Source organism: Bombina bombina, chromosome 2 (genome assembly GCF_027579735.1).
Source record: "Bombina bombina isolate aBomBom1 chromosome 2, aBomBom1.pri, whole genome shotgun sequence".
NCBI classification, from domain to species: domain Eukaryota; kingdom Metazoa; phylum Chordata; class Amphibia; order Anura; family Bombinatoridae; genus Bombina; species Bombina bombina.
In genome coordinates this window covers 488,983,449-489,005,624 of record NC_069500.1, presented here as the reverse complement: position 1 = coordinate 489,005,624, position 22,176 = coordinate 488,983,449, and the positions used below count along the sequence as shown (strand labels likewise).

General features: G+C 39.7%; 1 protein-coding gene across 1 annotated transcript in view; it reads left to right on the top strand.

Moving 5' to 3' along the window:
• Positions 1-22,176, top strand: part of LOC128649118 (acyl-CoA dehydrogenase family member 11-like) — a 385,838-nt gene that overhangs the window by 44,408 nt on the left and 319,254 nt on the right. Inside the window, 1 exon segment of the mRNA XM_053702199.1 lies at positions 4,843-4,942. Within this exon segment, the coding sequence (XP_053558174.1) occupies positions 4,843-4,942 (100 nt within the window).

Sequence of the window (22,176 nt, the reverse complement as noted above, 5' to 3'; positions counted from 1 at the left end):
ATGCAAAAAAATGGTAACTTTCCATGTGCACTGTATGGCAACCGCATTTGTAATCTTAAACATTGTTGTAAACATTGCTACTGTAAACTACTCAATGCATGTGCATGCTCACGAGCCTATCTAGGTATGCAAGGCATGCCAAGAGAACAAAGTAAATTTGATAATAGAAATAAATTGGAAAGTTTAAAGTGTGCTGACTGCTCAAAAAAGTTTAATTTTAACTTTCATGTCCCTTTTTAATTATTCTGTTGCTAGATTACAAATCTGATGTAAACTACATATCTAATGTTCCTGTAAAGCTGTAATAATATGCTCATTAGATCTATGTAAAAGTGAATGGTCATGTGCCAGGAAAACACATTAATCATTTAAAAGTATAAGCTTGTAATTGTGGTGCTTCACTCTTTAGGTGTCGCTGGAATCTTAGGAAAAAGGAATCGAAGCATAGTGTATTATCTTTTGACAATTTCCTACTAAATAGAAATTACTCCCATGAATATGTGTTCCAAAACAAGGTTTATTAAATCTTCAACAGGACAAATTTTACTCAAAAGCAAGGATCCTCACAGCAAGTGTATTTTAAAAAGTTTAATAAAAGCACATAAACGGCTTCAATTTAAAAGGCTCCACATATATACACACAGATATGGAGAATTTTAAACTGAAGTTGTTTGTGCTTTTATAAAAAAAAAAAAATACACTGTCTGTGAGGATCCTTGCTTCTCCCTGTGACTACTTTCCGTTTTAGTGGGAAATTATACACTATGCTTTGATTTACTTTCTCCCAAAATTCCTGACTTCAGTGACACCTGAAGAGTGAAACGCCATCATTGCAACATTGCATTTGGTCTCCGTTGACTGGAGAGACTGAGTCTGGCAGCATCTTCTTAAGGGAAGATTTATTCTACATTAGTATCCATTGCACACTATCGGCTAGATTTGGAGTTTTGTCGGTAACGACCCGAAAAACTAACGCCGGCTTTTTTCTGGCCGCACCATAAAAATAACTCTGGTATTGAGAGTCCACAGAATGGCTGCGTTAGGCTCCAAAAAAGGAGCATAGAGCATTTTTAACGCAGCTTCAACTCTCGATACCAGAGTTGCTTACGCAAGCGGCCAGCCTCAAAAACGTGCTCGTGGACGATTCTCCCATAGGAAACAATGGAGCTGTTTGAGCTGAAAAAAAACCAAACACCTGCAAAAATGCCGCGTTCAGCTCCTAACGCAGCCCCATTGTTTGCTATGCGGTAGCCCTTCCTACGTCTAACGAAATTAATTAACTCTTATTAAATAAATTATTCCTATTTAAAGATAAATACTTACCTGTAAAATAAATCCTAATATAGCTACAATATAAATTATAATTATATTATAGCTATTTTAGGATTTATATTTATTTTACAGGTAACTTTGTATTTATTTTAACCAGGTACAATAGCTATTAAATAGTTGAGAACTATTTAATAGCTAAAATAGTTAAAATAATTACAAAATTACCTGTAAAATAAATACTAACCTAAGTTACAATTAAACCTAACACTACACTATCAATAAATTAATTAAATACAATTCCTACAAATAAATAAAATTAAATAAACTAGCTAAAGTACAAAAAATAAAAAAGAACTAAGTTACAAAAAATAAAAAAATATTTACAAACATAAGAAAAATCTTACAACAATTTTAAACTAATTACACCTACTCTAAGCCCCCTAATAAAATAACAAAGCCCCCCAAAATAAAAAATGCCCTACCCTATTCTAAATTACTAAAGTTCAAAGCTCTTTTACCTTACCAGCCCTGAACAGGGCCCTTTGCGGGGCATGCCCCAAGAAGTTCAGCTCTTTTGCCTGTAAAAAAAAACATACAATCCCCCCCCAACATTACAACCCACCACCCACATACCCCTAATCTAACCCAAACCCCCCTTAAATAAACCTAACACTAAGCCCCTGAAGATCATCCTACCTTGTCTTCACCTCACCAGGTATCACCGATCTGTCCTGGCTCCAAAATCTTCATCCAACCCAAGCGGGGGCTGGCGATCCATCATCCGGTGGCTGAAGAGGTCCAGAAGAGGCTCCAAAGTCTTCATCCTATCCGGGAAGAAGAGGCGATCCGGACCGGCAACCATCTTGATCCAAGCGGCATCTTCTATCTTCATCCGATGACGACCGGCTCCATCCTGAAGACCTCCACCGCGGACCCATCTTCTTCCGGCGACGTCCAACTGAAGAATGACGGTTCCTTTAAGGGACGTCATCCAAGATGGCGTCCCTCGAATTCCGATTGGCTGATAGGATTCTATCAGCCAATCGGAATTAAGGTAGGAATATTCTGATTGGCTGATGGAATCAGCCAATCAGAATCAAGTTCAATCCGATTGGCTGATCCAATCAGATTGAGCTCGCATTCTATTGGCTGTTCCGATCAGCCAATAGAATGCGAGCTCAATCTGATTGGCTGATTGGATCAGCCAATCGGATTGAACTTGATTCTGATTGGCTGATTCCATCAGCCAATCAGAATATTCCTACCTTAATTCCGATTGGCTGATAGAATCCTATCAGCCAATCGGAATTCGAGGGACGCCATCTTGGATGACGTCCCTTAAAGGAACCGTCATTCTTCAGTTGGACGTCGCCGGAAGAAGATGGGTCCGCGGTGGAGGTCTTCAGGATGGAGCCGGTCGTCATCGGATGAAGATAGAAGATGCCGCTTGGATCAAGATGGTTGCCGGTCCGGATCGCCTCTTCTTCCCGGATAGGATGAAGACTTTGGAGCCTCTTCTGGACCTCTTTAGCCACCGGATGATGGATCGCCAGCCCCCGCTTGGGTTGGATGAAGATTTTGGAGCCAGGACGGATCAGTGATACCTGGTGAGGTGAAGACAAGGTATGATGATCTTCAGGGGCTTAGTGTTAGGTTTATTTAAGGGGGGTTTGGGTTAGATTAGGGGTATGTGGGTGGTGGGTTGTAATGTTGGGGGGGGGATTGTATGTTTTTTTTTACAGGCAAAAGAGCTGAACTTCTTGGGGCATGCCCCGCAAAGGGCCCTGTTCAGGGCTGGTAAGGTAAAAGAGCTTTGAACTTTAGTTATTTAGAATAGGGTAGGGCATTTTTTTATTTTGGGGGTCTTTGTTATTTTATTAGGGGGCTTAGAGTAGGTGTAATTAGTTTAAAATTGTAATATTTTTCTTATGTTTGTAAATATTTTTTTATTTTTTGTAACTTAGTTCTTTTTCATTTTTTGTACTTTAGCTAGTTTATTTAATTGTATTTATTTGTAGGAATTGTATTTAATTAATTTATTGATAGTGTAGTGTTAGGTTAATTGTAGGTAGTTTAGTTAATTAATTTATTGATAGTTTAGTGTTAGGTTTAATTGTAACTTAGGTTAGGATTTATTTTACAGGTAAATTTGTAATTATTTTAACTATTTTAGCTATTAAATAGTTCTTAACTATTTAATAGCTTTTGTACCTGGTTAAAATAAATACAAAGTTGCCTGTAAAATAAATATTAATCCTAAAATAGCTATAATATAATTATAATTTATATTGTAGCTATATTAGGATTTATTTTACAGGTAAGTATTTATCTTTAAATAGGAATAATTTATTTAATAAGAGTTAATTAATTTCGTTAGATGTAAATTATATTTAACTTAGGGGGGTGTTAGGGTTAGACTTAGCTTTAGGGGTTAATACATTTTATTAGAATAGCGGTGAGCTCCGCTCGGCAGATTAGGGGTTAATAAGTGTAGGCAGGTGGAGGCGACGTTGTGGGGGGCAGATTAGGGGTTAATAAATATAATATAGGGGTCGGCGGTGTTAGGGGCAGCAGATTAGGGGTACATAGGGATAACGTAGGTGGCGGCGCTTTGCGGTCGGCAGATTAGGGGTTAATTATTGTAGGTAGCTGGCTGCGACATTGTGGGGGGCAGATTAGGGGTTAATAAATATAATATAGGGGTCGGCGGTGTTAGGGGCAGCAGATTAGGGGTACATAAGGATAACGTAGGTGGCGGCGCTTTGCGGTCGGCAGATTAGGGGTTAATAAGTGTAGGTAGGTGGAGGCGACGTTGTGGGGGGCAGGTTAGGGGTTAATAAATATAATACAGGGGTCGGCGGTGTTAGGGGCAGCAGATTAGGGGTACATAAGGATAACGTAGTTGGCGGTCGGCAGATTAGGGGTTAAAAAAATTTAATCGAGTGGCGACGATGTGGGGGGACCTCGGTTTAGGGGTACATAGGTAGTTTATGGGTGTTAGTGTAGTTTAGAGTACAGTAGTTAAGAGCTTTATAAACCGGCGTTAGCCCAGAAAGCTCTTAACTACTGACTTTTTTCCTGCGGCTGGAGTTTTGTCTAACGCTCACTTCAGAAACGACTCTAAATACCGGAGTTAGAAAGATCCCATTGAAAAGATAGGATACGCAATTTACGTAAGGGGATCTGCGGTATGGAAAAGTCGCGGCTGAAAAGTGAGCGTTAGACCCTATTTTGAGTGACTCCAAAATACCGGAGGTAGCCTAAAACCAGCGTTAGGAGCCTCTAACGCTGGTTTTCACGGCTAACGCCAAACTCCATATCTAGGTCTATGTTTTTTATACACTTCATTTGCAAATATAACTTGTGATTCCTTATGGTAGACATGTAGTTGGCAACATTATATAAACTGCAGTATTTCACTTTACATAATGCCAGTTAATCATCTCATCTAGTTCACTGGGTCTCTCACTTCTGAGAGCATCTATTGTTACCGATCGACCTTAACAATCCTGTTTTTGAATGTGTCCTACATTTTACTGAAATTTAGCAAGCTTCTCTTCCTTCATATAGCCGCGTGGTTCAAGTGGCCAAGCTGTATCTCTATGCTCCATCCTCAGGACTTTTCACCTGTCCTCTAGCTATGACTGATGGTGCAGCCAAGGTTATAGAGGTAAGGACAGTTACAGACCTATTCCCACTCTTCTACTTGCTATTGCCATTTGAAACTTTATGGGCTTAGTTTTACAGATTGTTCCTTACCACCACGTGGATAATTAGGCAATACTTGATTATCAGGGTTTATCCAATCTTCGCTTTATTATGCATTGTTTGTTTAGAAGTTCGGAAGAAGGAATGTGGTAATATAAATAATTCCATTTATAACTAATTTTTGTGCCAAACTTACTTTATAGTGTTGCTATTTAAATAAAATATACTCTGTACTGTTCTATTGTCCTTTCACCCTTTTTAATTCCCATACATAGTGGCACCTCTATGACAAATGTGTACACACACACTGAATTAACAACCCTACCAGTTGTAGTCTGTGTGGCCAAAATCATGTCAATAATATTCTGGTTAGCAATTCGTGGCAATTAACCCTTTGAGTGCTAAGCACTTTCCCACCTGGGTGCTAAGCTATTTTACAGGGGTTTATTATTTTTGAAATATTGTTTTTTTTAACTCGATCCCCAAGACTTACACTATTTGAAAGGTTAGGCGATTACCTTTCCAACGGTGGGTCTTGGGGGTCTGTAGCTGCTTAGATGCCTGAGATACATGCTTCTAAGCAGCATGCCCCCTTTTTCTCTACTTATTATTGTCATTTTGTTAATAAATGTTGCGCAGTGAGGTCATCACGCAAAACGTGAAGCCCCGGAGATGCCTGTCACTATACAGGCACGATTGCCGGAGTAGGAGCGGGTTGGAGCCCCCAGATCTCCCTCAAGGTGGGAGAGTGCTAGCGTCAGCTCTGAGCCATCGTTGGCACCAGAGTGGGAAACTCACTCAAAAGGGTTAAATGCAACAAAAAGTCATTTGTAAGTTGCAATATCTATTATGTGCTTTATTACAAGCCTTTAACAATTTCTTGTGACCTGTCAAAGCAGCTGGTTCTCCCTTTAGTTTCATAAAACTTGCTATGACATGGCTGCTAGGAGTGTCTTTGATCTGGGAAGAAATCAAGGGAGGGGACCTTCATTGGTGTTGGTGGTCTCTTCATTAACTGCTGTTACAGTGGTGTTAGAGACATGACACACACATCAGATAGAGCAAGCCATTTTAAACAACTCTCACATTGACTTCTATTATCAAATTTTCTTCATTCTCTTGGTATTTGTTACTGAAAAGCAGGGACATACGTTTAGGAGTGTGCAGGTGTCTGGAGCACTATATGGTTGCAGTTTTGCAAGATTATTATCCATATGCAAGAGCACTAAATGGCAGCACTATTTCCTGCTATGTAGTGCTCCAGACACATACCTAAGTATCTCTTCAACAAAGAATAACATGAGAATGAAGTCAATTTGAGAATAGTAGTAAATTGGAAACATTTTTAAAATTGTATGCTCTGTCTGAGAATATTTTTTTTGGGGTTTCATATCTCTTTAAGTGGGGTTAAAAGAAGAAGAAATTGATGCAATGGTAATCCACAATTAGGATTTTATTGTTGTAGGTGGTCTGGGAAGTATAAGTATATTTTAATTAATTAATTATATTGCCCCTTAATCTATGTAGGCGAGACCTCCCGTGAATTACGCACTAGGGTGCTGGAACATATTGGAGACATAAAATGGAATCGCAATGTACCTGTAGCCAATCATATGAATACTGTACATAAAGAAGACAAATATCAAGTACATATTTTTGCAATTGAACAGCTCAAATTGAGAGGAAGAAGGGGAGATATTAATAAATTACTTCTGCAAAAAGAATGCAGATGGATATATGAACTACAATCTGCATCTCCCAAAGGTCTCAATGAAGCAGTTTCATATAAGAGCTTTCTATAATCCATGCATCTCATGATTTTTTTGCCTTCCCATAATAAATGAACAGTTGTTTATACACATGTGTCAGACAAATAACATCACACGATCCTGGGACCCTTAGTGAAGCCATCTTTGTGTTAAATGCACATTAATTAATAAACCAGTGAACATTAATATTATGGAAAATATACTGAATGTGCACTCCCCCTTGATTACCATGACCATGGATTACACTTTATATATTTATGCTAATGCCAGATTAATATTATAGACAAGGTCTGTATATATTTGTTAAGATCACACAGATCAGGTGTGTTAGAAATATTCTATAGCTGTTCATAAATTATGAATTAAGAGATGTTAACAACATCGGATCAATATCATGGCTTAAAAATTTAATAACATAATAATACAAATTGCGATTGTCCCTTTAAATCTATGCGCCCTTTATTAAACACTAGAGCACACTGAGAGGCACACCACAACACATAGTGGCTACTTTATGTTGCATGTCTTTTGCCAATATGTGTGGACTAAAAGGAATCTGATAAGCACACATACGTTACTGGCTAAATGTGGACACTAACATATTTATACTTTAAACGTTTTTGATCGCAATACTTAATAATCCTTTGACTGTTATATAGCAAGTGGACATGTACACCTACATTTTTGTGATATTGTGAATCAAGTTTTCGATATCCATGATCGCCGAAAGATTGCAGGGAACACTTCCGCATACATACACCGTTTCCATGGTAACGAAATACTATATTACACGGACTGAACGGCTGGGCCGCCCCTATGCCCTGACAAAGTCACGTACTAGTGACGAAACGCATCAGCGTCCCTATGCCCTGACGAAGTCACGTACTAGTGACGAAACACCTCGGCTTGTCCCTTTAGCCTAAAATGATACAATGTAGCGACTTAATATTTGAAGCTCAACTTTGATTTTAAAACGGCACTAGTTCTGAGTGCATATAATGTGTAATAGAGAGGAACTTGGGACTTTTTGAGTACCGTTAATCAATATAGAAGTATATTCTTTTGTAACATTTTGTGGGGACATAGACTCAGTATACAGATGAAACATTATTGAATTTTTGTGTTACACAAGTGATTTACGGTGACACACTATATACATCTGTATGCATATGAATACAAGCCATAAGAGTGAAAGTTGATTATATAGTGATACTATATGCACATTATACCATATGCAGACCTTATTGAACTTTTGATTAGTGTGAATGTTGTGGAAAGATATAGGGAATCTATCTAGCAATCGGCTGACTGGGTTCAATCCCAGCAGGACGCCTTTGAGCGCATAGTGTGTGTGATTTGTATGATTCTATTATCCCTTACACAACATTTTGTGCATTTCACCTTCACTCTCTCTCCTGGATCTCTAGTGAAAGCAACACCTAGGCACACAGCCCTTTTATATATTGTTTTTAACTTTGTTGGATCACCTTTACATGAATTTACAGAAGTAGATGGTGATTACCTACTTCTTAAAACTTGATCCAATTAGATTAATTGTTTGTTTATAGTATATATGTTAATAAAGTGTTAATTTTAACCCTATCATTATCTATATTGCAATTAAGGTAGAAGGAGAGTGATTGCACTAAGTGGGGTTGCAGTATAAGACTGGTACTTATGTTATATAGGAGAGACTTACAAATTTATATCCAGCTTAAGAGCCAGCAAGATTGACGAGCCAGACACGATTGCTTATACATAGAATAGCCCAATATGTAAGGAGCCAGGTGGCTTTGCTTTTTTTTCTCGTTTATATTAAAATATTTGAAATCTGCTAAATGTTTGATCAGTCATTAACGTACTATCGGTTTACCCATAAGGAGTTATTCTCTTGACATATTTAGTACCTGTACTAAATATATGAGAATTCGGTTCTTGGATTTAGAAAAGAGATTGAAAAGTTTAAATTATGATTTTTAATCTTTTTTTCTCTAATATATATTAGTTCCTTATTATTGTGTAAACAGTGTAAACATCACGCCTTTCAGAGTTGCCAATATTTCAATGTAATTGTTTTGGTTCATATTTAGTTATATAATGATTTGTAAGTAAACATTAAGGGGACTGTAAACTCAGAATTAAACATCCAATTTACTCCTATTATCTGTAAAGTTGTTTAAAATTGTATGCTCTATCTGAATCATAAAAGAAAAAAAAAATGTGTTTAATGTCCTTTTTAAACATGTTACTGTCTTGCTTTAATAGTAAGTGTCATTGCTATGTGCAGATGATTGCAGTTTCAGGTATAGTCCACGTTAAAACAAAGTGTCAGCATAAAAAAAAACAAAAATAAAGTTAGTGTGACATCTTAATTTGTTTTTTTATTTTACTTGATAAAAAGGTAAAAATTTAAATGTGCATGGGTGCATTTAAATTTTGAATAAACACATTTTCTTTCCTAAGATATGGAGAGTCCACGACATCATTTCAATTACTAGTGGGAATAACACTCCTGGCCAGCAGGAGGAGGCAAAGAGCACAACAGCAAAGCTGTTAAGTGTCACTCCCCTACCCATAATGCCCAGTCATTCTCTTTGCCTCTGTCAATGGAGGAGGTGAAGTTTGGTGTCTGAAGAAATTAATTCCTTTTTTTGGGAACTTTTCCCTGCTAGCAAGGATTTGGGTTTAGCTGAGTCCACGTTAATCTCTTCAGTAGAGTAGTGGTGGCTTTTAAGCAGTTAGGAAGTTGTGAGGGAGTCCTTGCTTTGTTTCCTAACATATTGCTGCCCTAGTTATAGAAAGCCAGAGTTGGTTACTCTGTTCTTTCTTTTTTCTACGGGTCCCTGTAAGTAGTATGTGTCCTTTCACGCCTTGTGAGCTGTCTTCCTGCCTGACAGCTAGACTGCAGGTAAGTGCCTTTTTGTCTTGTAGGTGTTGGAGACTTGCACTTAAGTAAATAGTTAATACTGCAGAAAAAAATGGGACATTATTAAATCCTTTATGTACAGGATTTCTGGGGCAGTGTGCAGGTTGATATGTATGTGATGTTAAGAGACTCTTTATTTTATACACTTTCATAGTGTATTTATTTGGGCACTTTAGTGAACAGAAATTGGGCACATTAAACGAAAAAAGAAAAAGCGGCTTGGCAGACTTTTACTTTCACTTCAGTTGGACTCTGCAGTTAGAATGCACGCTTTTAAGTTAGATGTGCAGTTCCTGCTGAAGCCGGTCATGTGACTCTTCTCTTCTAATCCGGAGTGGCGTTGTGGCTTCTGTGTATTGCCGATAACAGCTTTTTAAAGGAGTCGTTTGTGAGCTGTGCAAACAATAGGGGAGTACGGTAGGGCACCTCAGTGTTGCTGAGGTTTAGAGGTCCTGCAATATTTATTTGTGTGGGGAAATTTAAATCGATATCATACATTGTTCTGAAGACCGAAGATTTGTCTTAAAGTGACAGTAGTCTGTTGGCAACATTTCTTCTACAAGATATGACGAGTCCACGGATTTCATCCTTGTGGGATTTATCCTCCCGCTAACAGGAAGTGGCAAAGAGCACCACAGCAGAGCTATATATACAGCTCTGCTGTAGTGCTCTTTGCCACTTCCTGTAGGAAGAGGTAAAGTGAGGTGTTAGTTTTAGATTCTTCAATCAAGATATTTTTTGTTTTAAAATGGTACAGATGAGTACTATTTTTCCTCAGGGAGAAATCGTCAGTCTGGATTCCCAAGAGGAATGAAGAGATCTTTTTTTCTCCCCTGAGGTTGATGATCTTAGCAGACATTACTAAGATCCATTCTGGTTCCTACAGAGTTTCTGAAGGTAGTGCTAGAAAAATCTTCAGTGTGGAGAACGGTGTCATGCTACAAGCAGCATTGAGGTATGTTCAGTCTTTTATTTCTGAGGAGACTTGTTATATCAGAACTGGCTGACATTATTCCCTGTAAGGGAAGGGGTAAGCAGTAGACATATAAGGAGTATGAGTTACTGAACTTACTGGTGTATACATAATGATTACTATGGTTATGTAGTTTAATAGGGGCTTGACACTGGGAGAGGCAGCTGTGCATTTACTATGTTTAACAAGGGCATAACGAATGTGTGTGTTAAAACTTTTGGGGACCACATGACTTATGAAAACTGCTTCCCATGCGGTTAGGGAGACTGTTGATGCGACGCCCATGGTGGGCGGGGCCTATTTCGCACGCTCAGGCGCGCAGTTTCTCCTTACTAGAATGCAGCAGGCACTAGCTCCGGTGGGGCCTAAAGTGGAAAATAAATCGCCAGATCGTTGTTGATTCAATCTTCAGTACCCTGGGGGCAGGTAGGCGCCACAGCTCGGCAGGGGCTGTTATGGTTGTTTAAAGTTTTTTACAAGATAAAAAATACTTTTTACAGGGTGATTTAGCTTTGCTCAATTGGTGCAATAATTTTTGGCAAATTTGAACTGCTTAGTTTAATTGTTTGGTACTAAAATTCGGTTTTGGTGCAGTAGAGAAAAATTGTTACGCTTTTATTATTTAAAGGTGCAGTACATTTTTTTCTGAAAATGATTTAAATCAATAATAAAGGTTAAAAACGACTATTGTGGCTATTGCTAGTCTGTTTAACATGTCTGAACTTGAGGAAACTCCTTGTTCTATGTGTTTAGAAGCCATTGTGGAACCCCCTCTTACTTTGTGTACCTCTTGTACTGAAAGGGCCTTACAATGTAAAAAGCATATTTTATGTAAAGAAAGTGTGCCTAAGGATGATTCTCAGTCTGAAGAGAATCAGAATATGCCGTCTAATTATCCCCAAGTGTCACAACCTTTAACGCCCACCCAAGCAACGCCGAGTTCCTCAAATGCGTCTAATTCTTTTACTCTGCAGGATATGGCTGCAGTTATTGCAACTACCCTTACAGAGGTATTATCTAAGTTACCAGTGTTACAGGGTAAACGCAGTAGGACAGGAATTAATGTGAATACTGAATCCTCTGATGCTTTGTTGGCTATTTCCGATGTGCCCTCACAGGGATCTGAGTTGGGGGTCAGGGAAATTTTGTCTGAGGGAGAACTTTCGGAACCGGGAAGTGTGTTACCTCAGACAGATTTGGACGTCATGTCCTTTAAATTTAAGCTAGAACACCTCCGCCTGTTACTTCAGGAGGTCTTAGCGACTCTGGATGACTGTGACCCTATTATGGTACCAGCAGAGAAATTGTGTAAAATGGATAAATATCTAGAAGTACCCGCTTACACTGATGTTTTTCCGGTTCCTAAGAATCTCGGAGATTATTAAGAAGGAGTGGGACAGACCGGGTATACCGTTCTCTCCCCCTCCTAATTTTAAGAAAATGTATCCCATATCAGACACCATTCGGGACTCTTGGCAGACTGTCCCTAAGGTGGAGGGAGCTATATCTACCCTGGCTAAGCGTACAACTATTCCTATTGAGGACAGCTGTGCTTTCAAAGACCCTATGGATAAAAAGTTAGAGGATCTTCTAAAGAAGTTATTTATTCATCATGGTTTCCTTTTACAACCGACAGCCTGCATTGTTCCAGTTACTACTGCAGCGGCTTTCTGGTTTGATGCCTTAGAAGAGTCTCTTAAAATTTAGACCCCCTTAGAGGATATTTTAGATAGAATTAAGGCTTTCAAGCTGGCTAATTCTTTTATCACAGATGCCGCCTTTCAAATTGCTAAGTTGGTGGCTAAAAATGCAGGATTTGCCATTTTAGCGCGTAGAGCGTTATGGTTAAAATTGTGGTCTGCTGATGTGTCATCTAAGTCAAAGCTCTTGGCTATTCCTTTCAAGGGTAAGACCCTATTCGGGCCTGAGTTGAAGGAAATAATCTCTGACATTACTGGAGGTAAAGGTCACGCTCTACCTCAGGATACGTCTGTTAAGATGAGGGGTAAACAAAATAATTTTCGTTCCTTTCGGAACTTTAAAGGAGTACCCTCTTCTTCCTCTTCCTCCACAAAGCAGGAAGGGAATTTTGCTCAGGCCAAGTCCGTCTGGAGACCCAACCAGGCTTAAAACAAGGGTAAACAACCCAAGAAGCCCGCTGCTGCTACCAAGACAGCATGAAGAGGCGGCCCCCGATCCGGGTCCAGATCCAGTAGGGGGCAGAATTTCTCTCTTTGCCCAGGCTTGGGCAAGAGACGTTCAGGACCCCTGGGCACTGGAAATTGTGACCCATGGGTATCAACTGGAATTCAAAGAATTTCTCCCAAGGGGGAGATTTCTTCTTTCACGATTGTCTGTAGATCAGATAAAGAGAGAGGCGTTCTTAAGTTGTGTAAAAGACCTCTCTACTATGGGAGTAATTCGTCCCGTTCCAAGACTGGAACAGGGGCAGGGGTTTTACTCAAATCTTTTCGTGGTTCCCAAAAAAAAGGGAACTTTCAGACCCATTTTAGATCTCAAGAGTATAAACAAGTTTCTCAGAGTCCCATCGTTCAAGATGGAGACTATTCAAACAATTTTACCAATGATCCAGGAAAGTCAATATATGGCTACCGTGGACTTGAAGGATGCATACCTTCATATTCCTATTCACAAGGATCATCATCCGTACCTAAGGTTTGCCTTCCTGGACAAAAATTTTCAGTTTGTGGCTCTTCCCTTCGGGTTGGCCACAGCACCCAGGATCTTCACAAAGTTTCTAGGTTCCCTTCTGGCGGTTCTCTGGCCTCGGGGCATAGCAGTGGCGCCTTATCTTGATTCAGGCGTCGACTTATCATCTAACAAAGTCTCATACAGACACAGTGTTGTCCTTTCTGAGAACTCACGGTTGGAAGGTGAATCTAGAAAAGAGTTCACTAATTCCGCAGACAAAGTTTCCCTTCTTGGGAACTCTGATAGATTCTATAGCAATGAAGATTTTTCTGACGGAGGTCAGAAAGTCAAAAATTCTAAATACTTGTCGAGCCCTTCAGTCCAATCCTCGGCCATCAGTGGCTCAGTGTATGGAGGTAATTGGATTGATGGTGGCGGCAATGGACATCATTCAGTTTGCTCGGTTTCATCTCAGACCACTGCAACTGTGCATGCTCAGACAGTGGAATGGAGACTATACAAATGTATCTCCTCTGATAAATCTGGATCAAGAGACCCGAAACTCTCTTCTTTGGTGGTTGTTGCCAGATGTTTTGTTTCCGCAGACCCTTGTGGGTGATAGTGACAACGGACGCCAGTCTACTAGGCTGGGGTGCAGTCTGGAATTCCCTGAAGGCTCAGGGTGTATGGACTCAGTTGGAGTCTCTACTTCCAATCAATATTCTGGAATTGAGAGCAATATTCAATGCACTTCAGGCGTGGCCTCAGTTGGCTTCGGCCAAATTCATCAGATTCCAGTCGGACAACATCACGACTGTGGCTTACATCAATCATCAGGGAGGAACGAGGAGTTCCTTAGCAATGACAGAAGTATCCAAGATAATTAGATGGGCGGAGACCCATTATTGTCATCTGTCAGTAATCTACATCCCAGGAGTGGACAACTGGGAAGCGGATTTTTTAAGCAGACAGGTTTTCCATCCGAGGGAGTGGGAACTCCATCCGGAGGTATTTGCCTCTCTGATTCTGCTATGGGGCAGACCGGAATTGGATCTGATGGCGTCTTGACAGAATGCCAAGCTCCCAAGATATAGATCCAGGTCGAGGGATCCTCAGGCCGAACTAATAGATACCTTGGCAGTGCCTTGGTCGCTCAACCTAGCTTATGTGTTTCCACCGTTTCCTCTCCTTCCCCGGGTTATTGCTCGGATCAAACGGGAGAGAGCTTCAGTAATTCTTATTGCACCTGAGTGGCCATGCAGGACTTGGTATGCAGATCTAGTGGACATGTCCTCTCTGCCTCCGTGGAAACTTCCAGTGAGACAGGACCTTCTCATTCAAGGTCCTTTCCAGCATCCAAATCTAATTTCTCTGCAGCTGACTGCTTGGAGTTTGAATGCTTGATTTTATCTAAGCGGGGATTCTCTGATGCGGTCATTGATACTTTGATTCAGGCACGTAAGCCTGTCACTAGAAAAATCTATCATAAGATATGGCGTAAATATCTTTTTTGGTGTGAATCCAAGGGCTACTCATGGAGTAAGGTTAGGATTCCCAGGATTCTGTCATTTCTCCAAGAAGGATTGGAGAAAGGGTTATCAGCGAGTTCCTTAAAGGGAATTTCTGCTTTTTCAATTTTGCTACACAAACGTTTGGCAGGTGTTCCAGACGTTCAGTTTTTTTGTCAGGCTTTAACCAGAATTAAAGGGACAAATTTTTTCTTTTGTGATTCATATAGAGCATGCAATTTTAAACTTTCTAATTTACTCCTATTATCAATTTTTCTTCGTTCTCTTGCTTTCTTTATTTGAAAAAGAAGGCATCTAAGCAATTTTTTTGGTTCAGAACCATGAAAAGCACTTGTTTGGTGGGTAAATTCACGAACCAATAATCGGCAAGAACAACACAGTGTGTTCACCAAAAATGGGCCGGCATCTAAACTTACATTCTTGCATTTTAAATAAAGATACCAAGAGAATGAAAATAATTTGCTAATAGGAGTAAATTAGAAAGTTGCTTAAAAGTTCATGCTCTATCTGAATCACGATAGAAAAAAATTGGGTTCAGTGTCCCTTTAAGCCTGTGTTTAGACCAATTGCTCCACCCTGGAGTTTGAATTTAGTTCTTAATGTACTTCAAGGGGTTCCGTTTGAACCCATGCATTCCATAGATATTAAGCTGTTATCTTAGAAAGTTTTGTTTTTGATTGCTATTTCTTCTGCTCGTAGAATTTCTGAGCTTTCAGCATTACAATGTGATTCGCCTTATCTTATCTTCCATTCTGATAAGTTAGTTTTACGTACCAAACCTGGTTTCCTTCCTACGGTTGTTTCTAATAAGAATATTAATCAGGAAATTGTTGTTCCTTCATTATGTCCTAACCCTTCTTCTAAGAAGGAGCGTAGGTTGCATAACCTGGACGTGGTCCGTGCCTTGAAGTTTTACTTGCAGGCGACTAAGGATTTCCGTCAATCATCTTCATTATTCATTGTTTTTTCTGGAAAGCGTAGGGATCAGAAAGCTACGACTACCTCTCTTTCTTTTTGGCTGAAGAGTATCATCCGTCTGGTGTATGAGACTGCTGGACAGCAGCCTCCTGAAAGAATTACGGCTCATTCTACTAGGGCTGTGGCTTCCTCATGGGCATTTAAAAACGATGCTTCTGTTGAACAGATTTGCAAGGCTGCAACTTGGTCGTCTCTTCACACTTTTTTTTACAAATTTGATACTTTTGCTTCTTCTGAGGCTGGTTTTGGGAGAAAGGTTTTTCAAGCAGAGGTGCCTTCAGTTTAGGTTCCTGTCTTGTCCCTCCCTTTCATCCGTGTCCTGTAGCTTTGGTATTGTATCCCACAAGTAAGGATGAAATTTGTGGACTCGGCATATCTTGTAGAAGAAAAGTAAATTTATGCTTACCTGATAAATTAATTTCTTCTACGATATGACGAGTCCACGGCCCACCCTGTCATTTTTAAAACCGATTTAGATTATATATATATATATATATTTTTTTGTAAACTTCAGTCACCTCTGCACCTTTGGCTTTTCCTTTCTCTTCCTAACTTCGGTCGAATGACTGGAGGTGGAGGGAAGGGAGGAGCTATATATACAGCTCTGCTGTGGTGCTCTTTGCCACTTCCTGTTAGCAGGAGGATAAATCCCACAAGTAAGGATGAAATCCGGGGACTCGTCATATCGTAGAAGAAATTAATTTATCAGGTAAGCATAAATTTACTTTTTTTTTATTTCTGAAAAATTTTTTGTTTTGTGAAACATGGACATGGAACCAAGCTTCTGTTTCTTGTGATAGATGCTTATTATGCCTAGAGAATCAAATTGTTGTGCCTATGCAATTTTGTGCTACATGTTTAGCTAGAACATTAGAGTGAAAAGATAAATCATTGCCCTCTGTGCCTAATTTCTCTCAGGATGATGCTGTTCAGGCAATGCCACAGTTTTCTCCTCAGATATCCCAAGCCTCAATGGCGTCACATACAGTACCCTGCAGTTCCTCTCAGCCTCCTGGAGGAGTTTATTTGCCTGCAGATTTTGCTGCACAGGTATCTGTGGCATTATTTGCTTTTCCTATGTTGGGGAAACGCAAGAAATTAAACTTTTTCAGATAGTAAGGTATCTGTCCCATCTGCTGCTACGCAGGTTGCCCTCCCTCATAAGTCTGATGAGGAGGATACGTCAATAGCCTCTGATGGTGAAATCTCAGATTCGGACAGTATAATTCCTTCATCTGATACTAAAGAAGTAAACTTCAGATCTAAGCTTGAACACCTTTGTGTACTGTTAAAGGAGGCATTGGCTACGACTCCGATACGTCTGTCGTTGTCAACCCTAAGAAGTCTAGTAAACTTAATAAATACTATGATGTTCCTTGTGGAAGTGTTTCCTGTTCCAAACCGTGTGACAGAGATTATTTCACAGGAATGGGAGAAGCCATGGATACCCTCCCCGTCTCCCGTCTTTTAAAAAGATGTTTTCTGTTGCTAACTCCATTAAAGATTCATGGCGCACGGTGCCTAAAGTAGAAGGGGCTATTTCTACTCTGGCTAAGAGAACTACAATCCCTATAGAGGATATCTGCTCCTTTAAGGATCCCATGGACAAAAAGCTGGAGGCTTATTTGAAAAAGAGAGGTGGTCTTTTGGATGTTTTCTCTTCAAACCAGTGACCCTCAAGGCTTAAACATGAGGAGGGATCTATATCTTTTTGTTTAGATCAGTTTTATTAACTCATAGCATCACTAAATATTTCTCCTTTATGTCTTCACCTATTGTAACAATATTTTTACCATGATATAAATAGCGTTTCTTATTAATATGACAAACATAATGCCACATGTAAATATTATGCACTTGGTTTAAGTGCATGTTTGTCATGTTTAACAAAGAGTCTAGCATTTATTGTCTGGGTATGTATACACCTTGTAATGTATACAATATTGTTCAGCATTCATCAGCTCTGTATATATATATGTCAAAACTAAGCCCTATAAGTTATCATATATGAGTTTACAGTGCTTCCTCCTTTACGTTTGTAATCACAGATTGTGTTATGATAAGTGCTTTTGACCAATCAGGTATGAATTCATGTATGTGTTTTTAATGGTCAGCCTTGAAAAGGCGCACAAACATATTTATAGCTAAGCAGTGATCAAGTGCGCATGTGCACGAAACACATCTGCGTGTGAACCTGTTCATTTTTCTGACCTGATGGTTGTATGATGCTGCTGGCTATTTTGCCTATATGTTTTTAAGTTTGAAATACATTTTTTGAATTTATATTCGTTTGGGACCTTCTTTATCTCGTTTTGGATATTAAAGATACCGTGCCCTGAGCGCTACTACACTCTGGATAATTACATTGGATTCGTCCGTTTGGGGCGTGAGGGGCAGTTTCGCCCGTAGTAGCAGCCACAGCATTGGTTTTGTTAAGGGGGTGTGTCCCCGCCCACGCTCCATTGTGCCGGTTCTTCGGATAAACAAGTCGGATCGTTTGTTTGCAGGTGAGCGCTCTGTTTTACAGCAATTTGTGGGATTTATTTGAAAAAGAGGTATGTTCATCAAGGTCTTCAATGGCAACCTGCATTTTGTATTGCTACAGTAGCAAGTGCGGAATCTTATTGGTGCGACGCCTTGTCTGAATCAATTTTAGTAGAGACTCCGTTGGAGGAGATCCAAGATAGGATTAAGGCTCTCAAACTAGCTAATTCCTTTTTTTCTGATGCCAATATGCAAGTTAGACTGGGAGTTAAGATGTCTAGCTTCACTGTGTTAGCCCGTAGGGCTTTGTGGCTAAAGTCTTGGTCAGCTGATGTTACGCTAGGATTGACTATTGAAACAAATGAATGGGACTTTCATTCATGAAGTATAAAATACTTCATGCAGAAAGCTGCTTTATTTGTTTCATTCGATTGCCGTTCTTAGCGGCTCAGGCTGCCCACAGCAGAAATTTTATTTTGCTAAGAGGTGACGTTTTCACCTTCGCTCCTGCCTTATATTGTTGTGCGCACTCCTCCAGTTGTGAATGCACTTCTGGCTTGCCTGCTGGTTGATATTGCCATGATACATCATGAATTCTTACCGGTTCCACTTTATCCGCTAGAATTTGTAGGTCTTTTTCTGTGGGGGCTTTGTCAATCAGAGCTTGAAACATATCTTCCAGTTTTTTAAAATGTCGATGCATATTTTCAATTGTAGTGTCGATCCACATGGCTGTTATTAGCTGTTATGATGTCGCTTAAGAGCGATATGTTACACTGTGATAGATGGTGATGTCCAATAACCACACAGTGTTGATTAATTGATGTAACCTTTAACTGTGCCCATCTCCGGTCAGAAAAAGGAAGCGCTGCCTGTCAGGATGCCGCCGCAACAGGCCTTAATAGTCCAATTCTGGCCCCTGGTTCATAAATACAGCCTAACAAGAGCTGGATATAAGTTGTAGGTACTAATAATTACAAAACCAGTTGCAATTTAATTTGGATGCTGTAGGATACCAATGATAACCAAGGGATTATCACTTTGTCGCCTGGCGATCAAGAAAAATGAGGCCGGTCAAAGCCGCTGCTTGGGCACACCCCCACAGTTGTGATTTTTATGAGTGATATATGGTTTGGAACTTTATTAAGATTGTTGGTAAATAGGTGTGTATTTAAGCACTGGTTTTGTGTCAAACAGTATGGCATGATTAAGGGTGAATAAACCCGAAACGTTGCCTGTCTTTTGGACCTTCTTGTTCCTATAAAGAATTTATGAAAACTACATGGTGCTGTGGGAACCTTCTTGAATCCTTTATTGAAGTAGCAGCAAAACACTACTGTTAACTAGCTGAACACATAGGTAAGCCAATAAAAATAGGCATATATGTGCAGTCACAAATCAGCAGTTAGCTACCAGCTCCTGAGCCTACCTAGGTATGCTTTTCAACAAAGGTTTCCAAGAGAACTAAGCAAATTAGATAATAGAAGTAAATTGGAAAACCCTTTAAAATATTATGCTCTGTCTGAACTATGAAAGAAAAAATTGGGGGTTTATGTCCCTTTAATAAATAGGTTATTTAACAAACAACCTTATCTTTAAAATTCTTGATAGTTATGTGGTTTTTAGTAATATTAACTAGTGGGTCTGGTTGTTTATTTCTCCATTAGATCTATAAATAGTTTTTGAACTCCAGCACCAACACATTTGTGTTTATTACCACCTAATAATTACTAGCAGTGGGAACTTTATCATATTGAACTCTGTCCTTTTAGTGTTGATATCAAACTTATAAATGTGGGGTCAAAGCTCAGTTGCTTTAGACATACTATAAAGGATTTAATTGTGTGTATTAAAATAAAAAAAAAATGCAATATAGATTGTTTTTATAGAGTTATTTGTCTTATTTTCTGCAATTTAAATTGTTGTGATGTGATATAAGAAAAAAATAAATAAAATGCTGCCTGGGGGGGCATGTCCGAACAGGAAACCCGAGCGGTTACACTTCTCCAGGGCTCCAGTTGATTTACCGATAATCCGCCGATTTCTGGTAACAATTGACTGCAAAACATCACTTAAAACTTGCTATCACATAGTACTACTGGATAGTACTCTACAATCCACAAAAACCTGCTGTATTTCGGACGCTGGTAAATGGGATCGGACGACACAGGCCTGCAGCGGCGGCAAACAGCCAGGCAGCGCACCCCTCCTCATTTTTCCGAGGGTACCCACCTCAACTGAAAATAGAAGCTCCTTAACACTTCACCTAGAAGCCCCGCATAATTAACAAACAGTGTAAAACAAGCAAGAAGGTAAGAGGAACCACTTACTGCACACGCACCACTACAACTAAAAATGGCCGCCACAGGGGTAATCGGAAAGCAAGATCAATTCAGCCAACAACCTGAAAACCTAGAGAGACTCATGTTAAATCTAATAGGCAGTGCTCCACTCGACTTCTTTTTAAGTCACTGTCATGCAAGTGATATAACACCCGCTCCCTCTGAAGGAGAGCCAGATTTAAACCCTTTCACAGAGACTAAAGCAAGTACAAGCACAGCGGCCATCAGTAACCAGCATAAGAGGCCGAACGCTACCTATCTGCCTAGAGAGCCTCACAGCACAAAGGAACTCCTATTAAATCAACATACTTCTCTGGCCAATACTTTCACCTCTGCTCCTGCACATTTTGATCCCAGTGTCCAGATGCCTCTGCTGGAGGGACAGAGGAAGAAACCAGATGCGCCCTTTCGTGGACTTGGGGGGGGGGGTCCCGGACGGCCACAAATCTTTTAAAGACGAACATCTTGATCGGCAACACAGCTTTAAATAGTTCTGGAGACACATACGCTTCTAAACAAGAAGTCCCTAACAACATATACAACACCCGTTGGTACCGGAGTGCTACAAAAGCATTATCGGATGATGAACTAATGGAACTCTTGGTTTCAAAGAAATGGCCCGCTCAGCCTTCTTATAGAGGCCTCTCAGCCTACTCCAGGGCAAGATCCAAACATCAGAAAGACTCTGGGGGCTAACAAAAAAATTCTATATACCACCTTGCAATGGTTGTAATTTCTTTAAAGTTAACAATATAGTTTGCAATATAGTGTTTACTGTTTATTCCCATTTGTATTGTTTTATTAGGCAGGAAATAATTTGATCATTGTGCACATCGCCATTATGAAACTACCTGTTGCAGTTCAGGTCATACAGTTCAGTAGTAGCATATAGATATATCAACCTGCTTACCGGCATTTCAAACTTCTGTTTGTATGTTTTCTTTCTCTTGTTAAGTGTATCCAGTACACAGATCATCCATTACTTGTGGGATATTCTCCTTCCCAACAGGAAGTTGCAAGAGGATCACCCACAGCAGAGCTGCTATATAGCTCCTCCCCTCACTGCCATATCCAGTCATTCTCTTGCAACTCTCAACAAAGATGGACGTAGTAAGAGGAGAGTGGTGTATTATAGTTAGTTTTTTAACTTCAATCAAAAGTTTGTTATTTTTAAATGGTACCGGAGTGTACTGTTTCATCTCAGGCAGCATTAGAAGAAGAATCTGCCTGTGATTTCTATGATCTTAGCAGAAGTAACTAAGATCCACTGCCGTTCTCACATATTCTGAGGAGTGTGGTAACTTCAGAGGGTAAATGGCGTGCAGGTTTTCCTGTAATAAGGTATGTGCAGTTAATATATTTCTAGGGATGGAATTTGCTAGAAAAATGCTGCTGATACCGGATTAATGTAAGTTAAGCCTTAAATGCAGTGATAGCGACTGGTATCAGGCTTATTAACAGAGATACATACTCTTATAAAAGTGTAATATAAAACGTTTGCTGGCATGTTAATCGTTTTTATATATGTTTGGTGACAAAACTT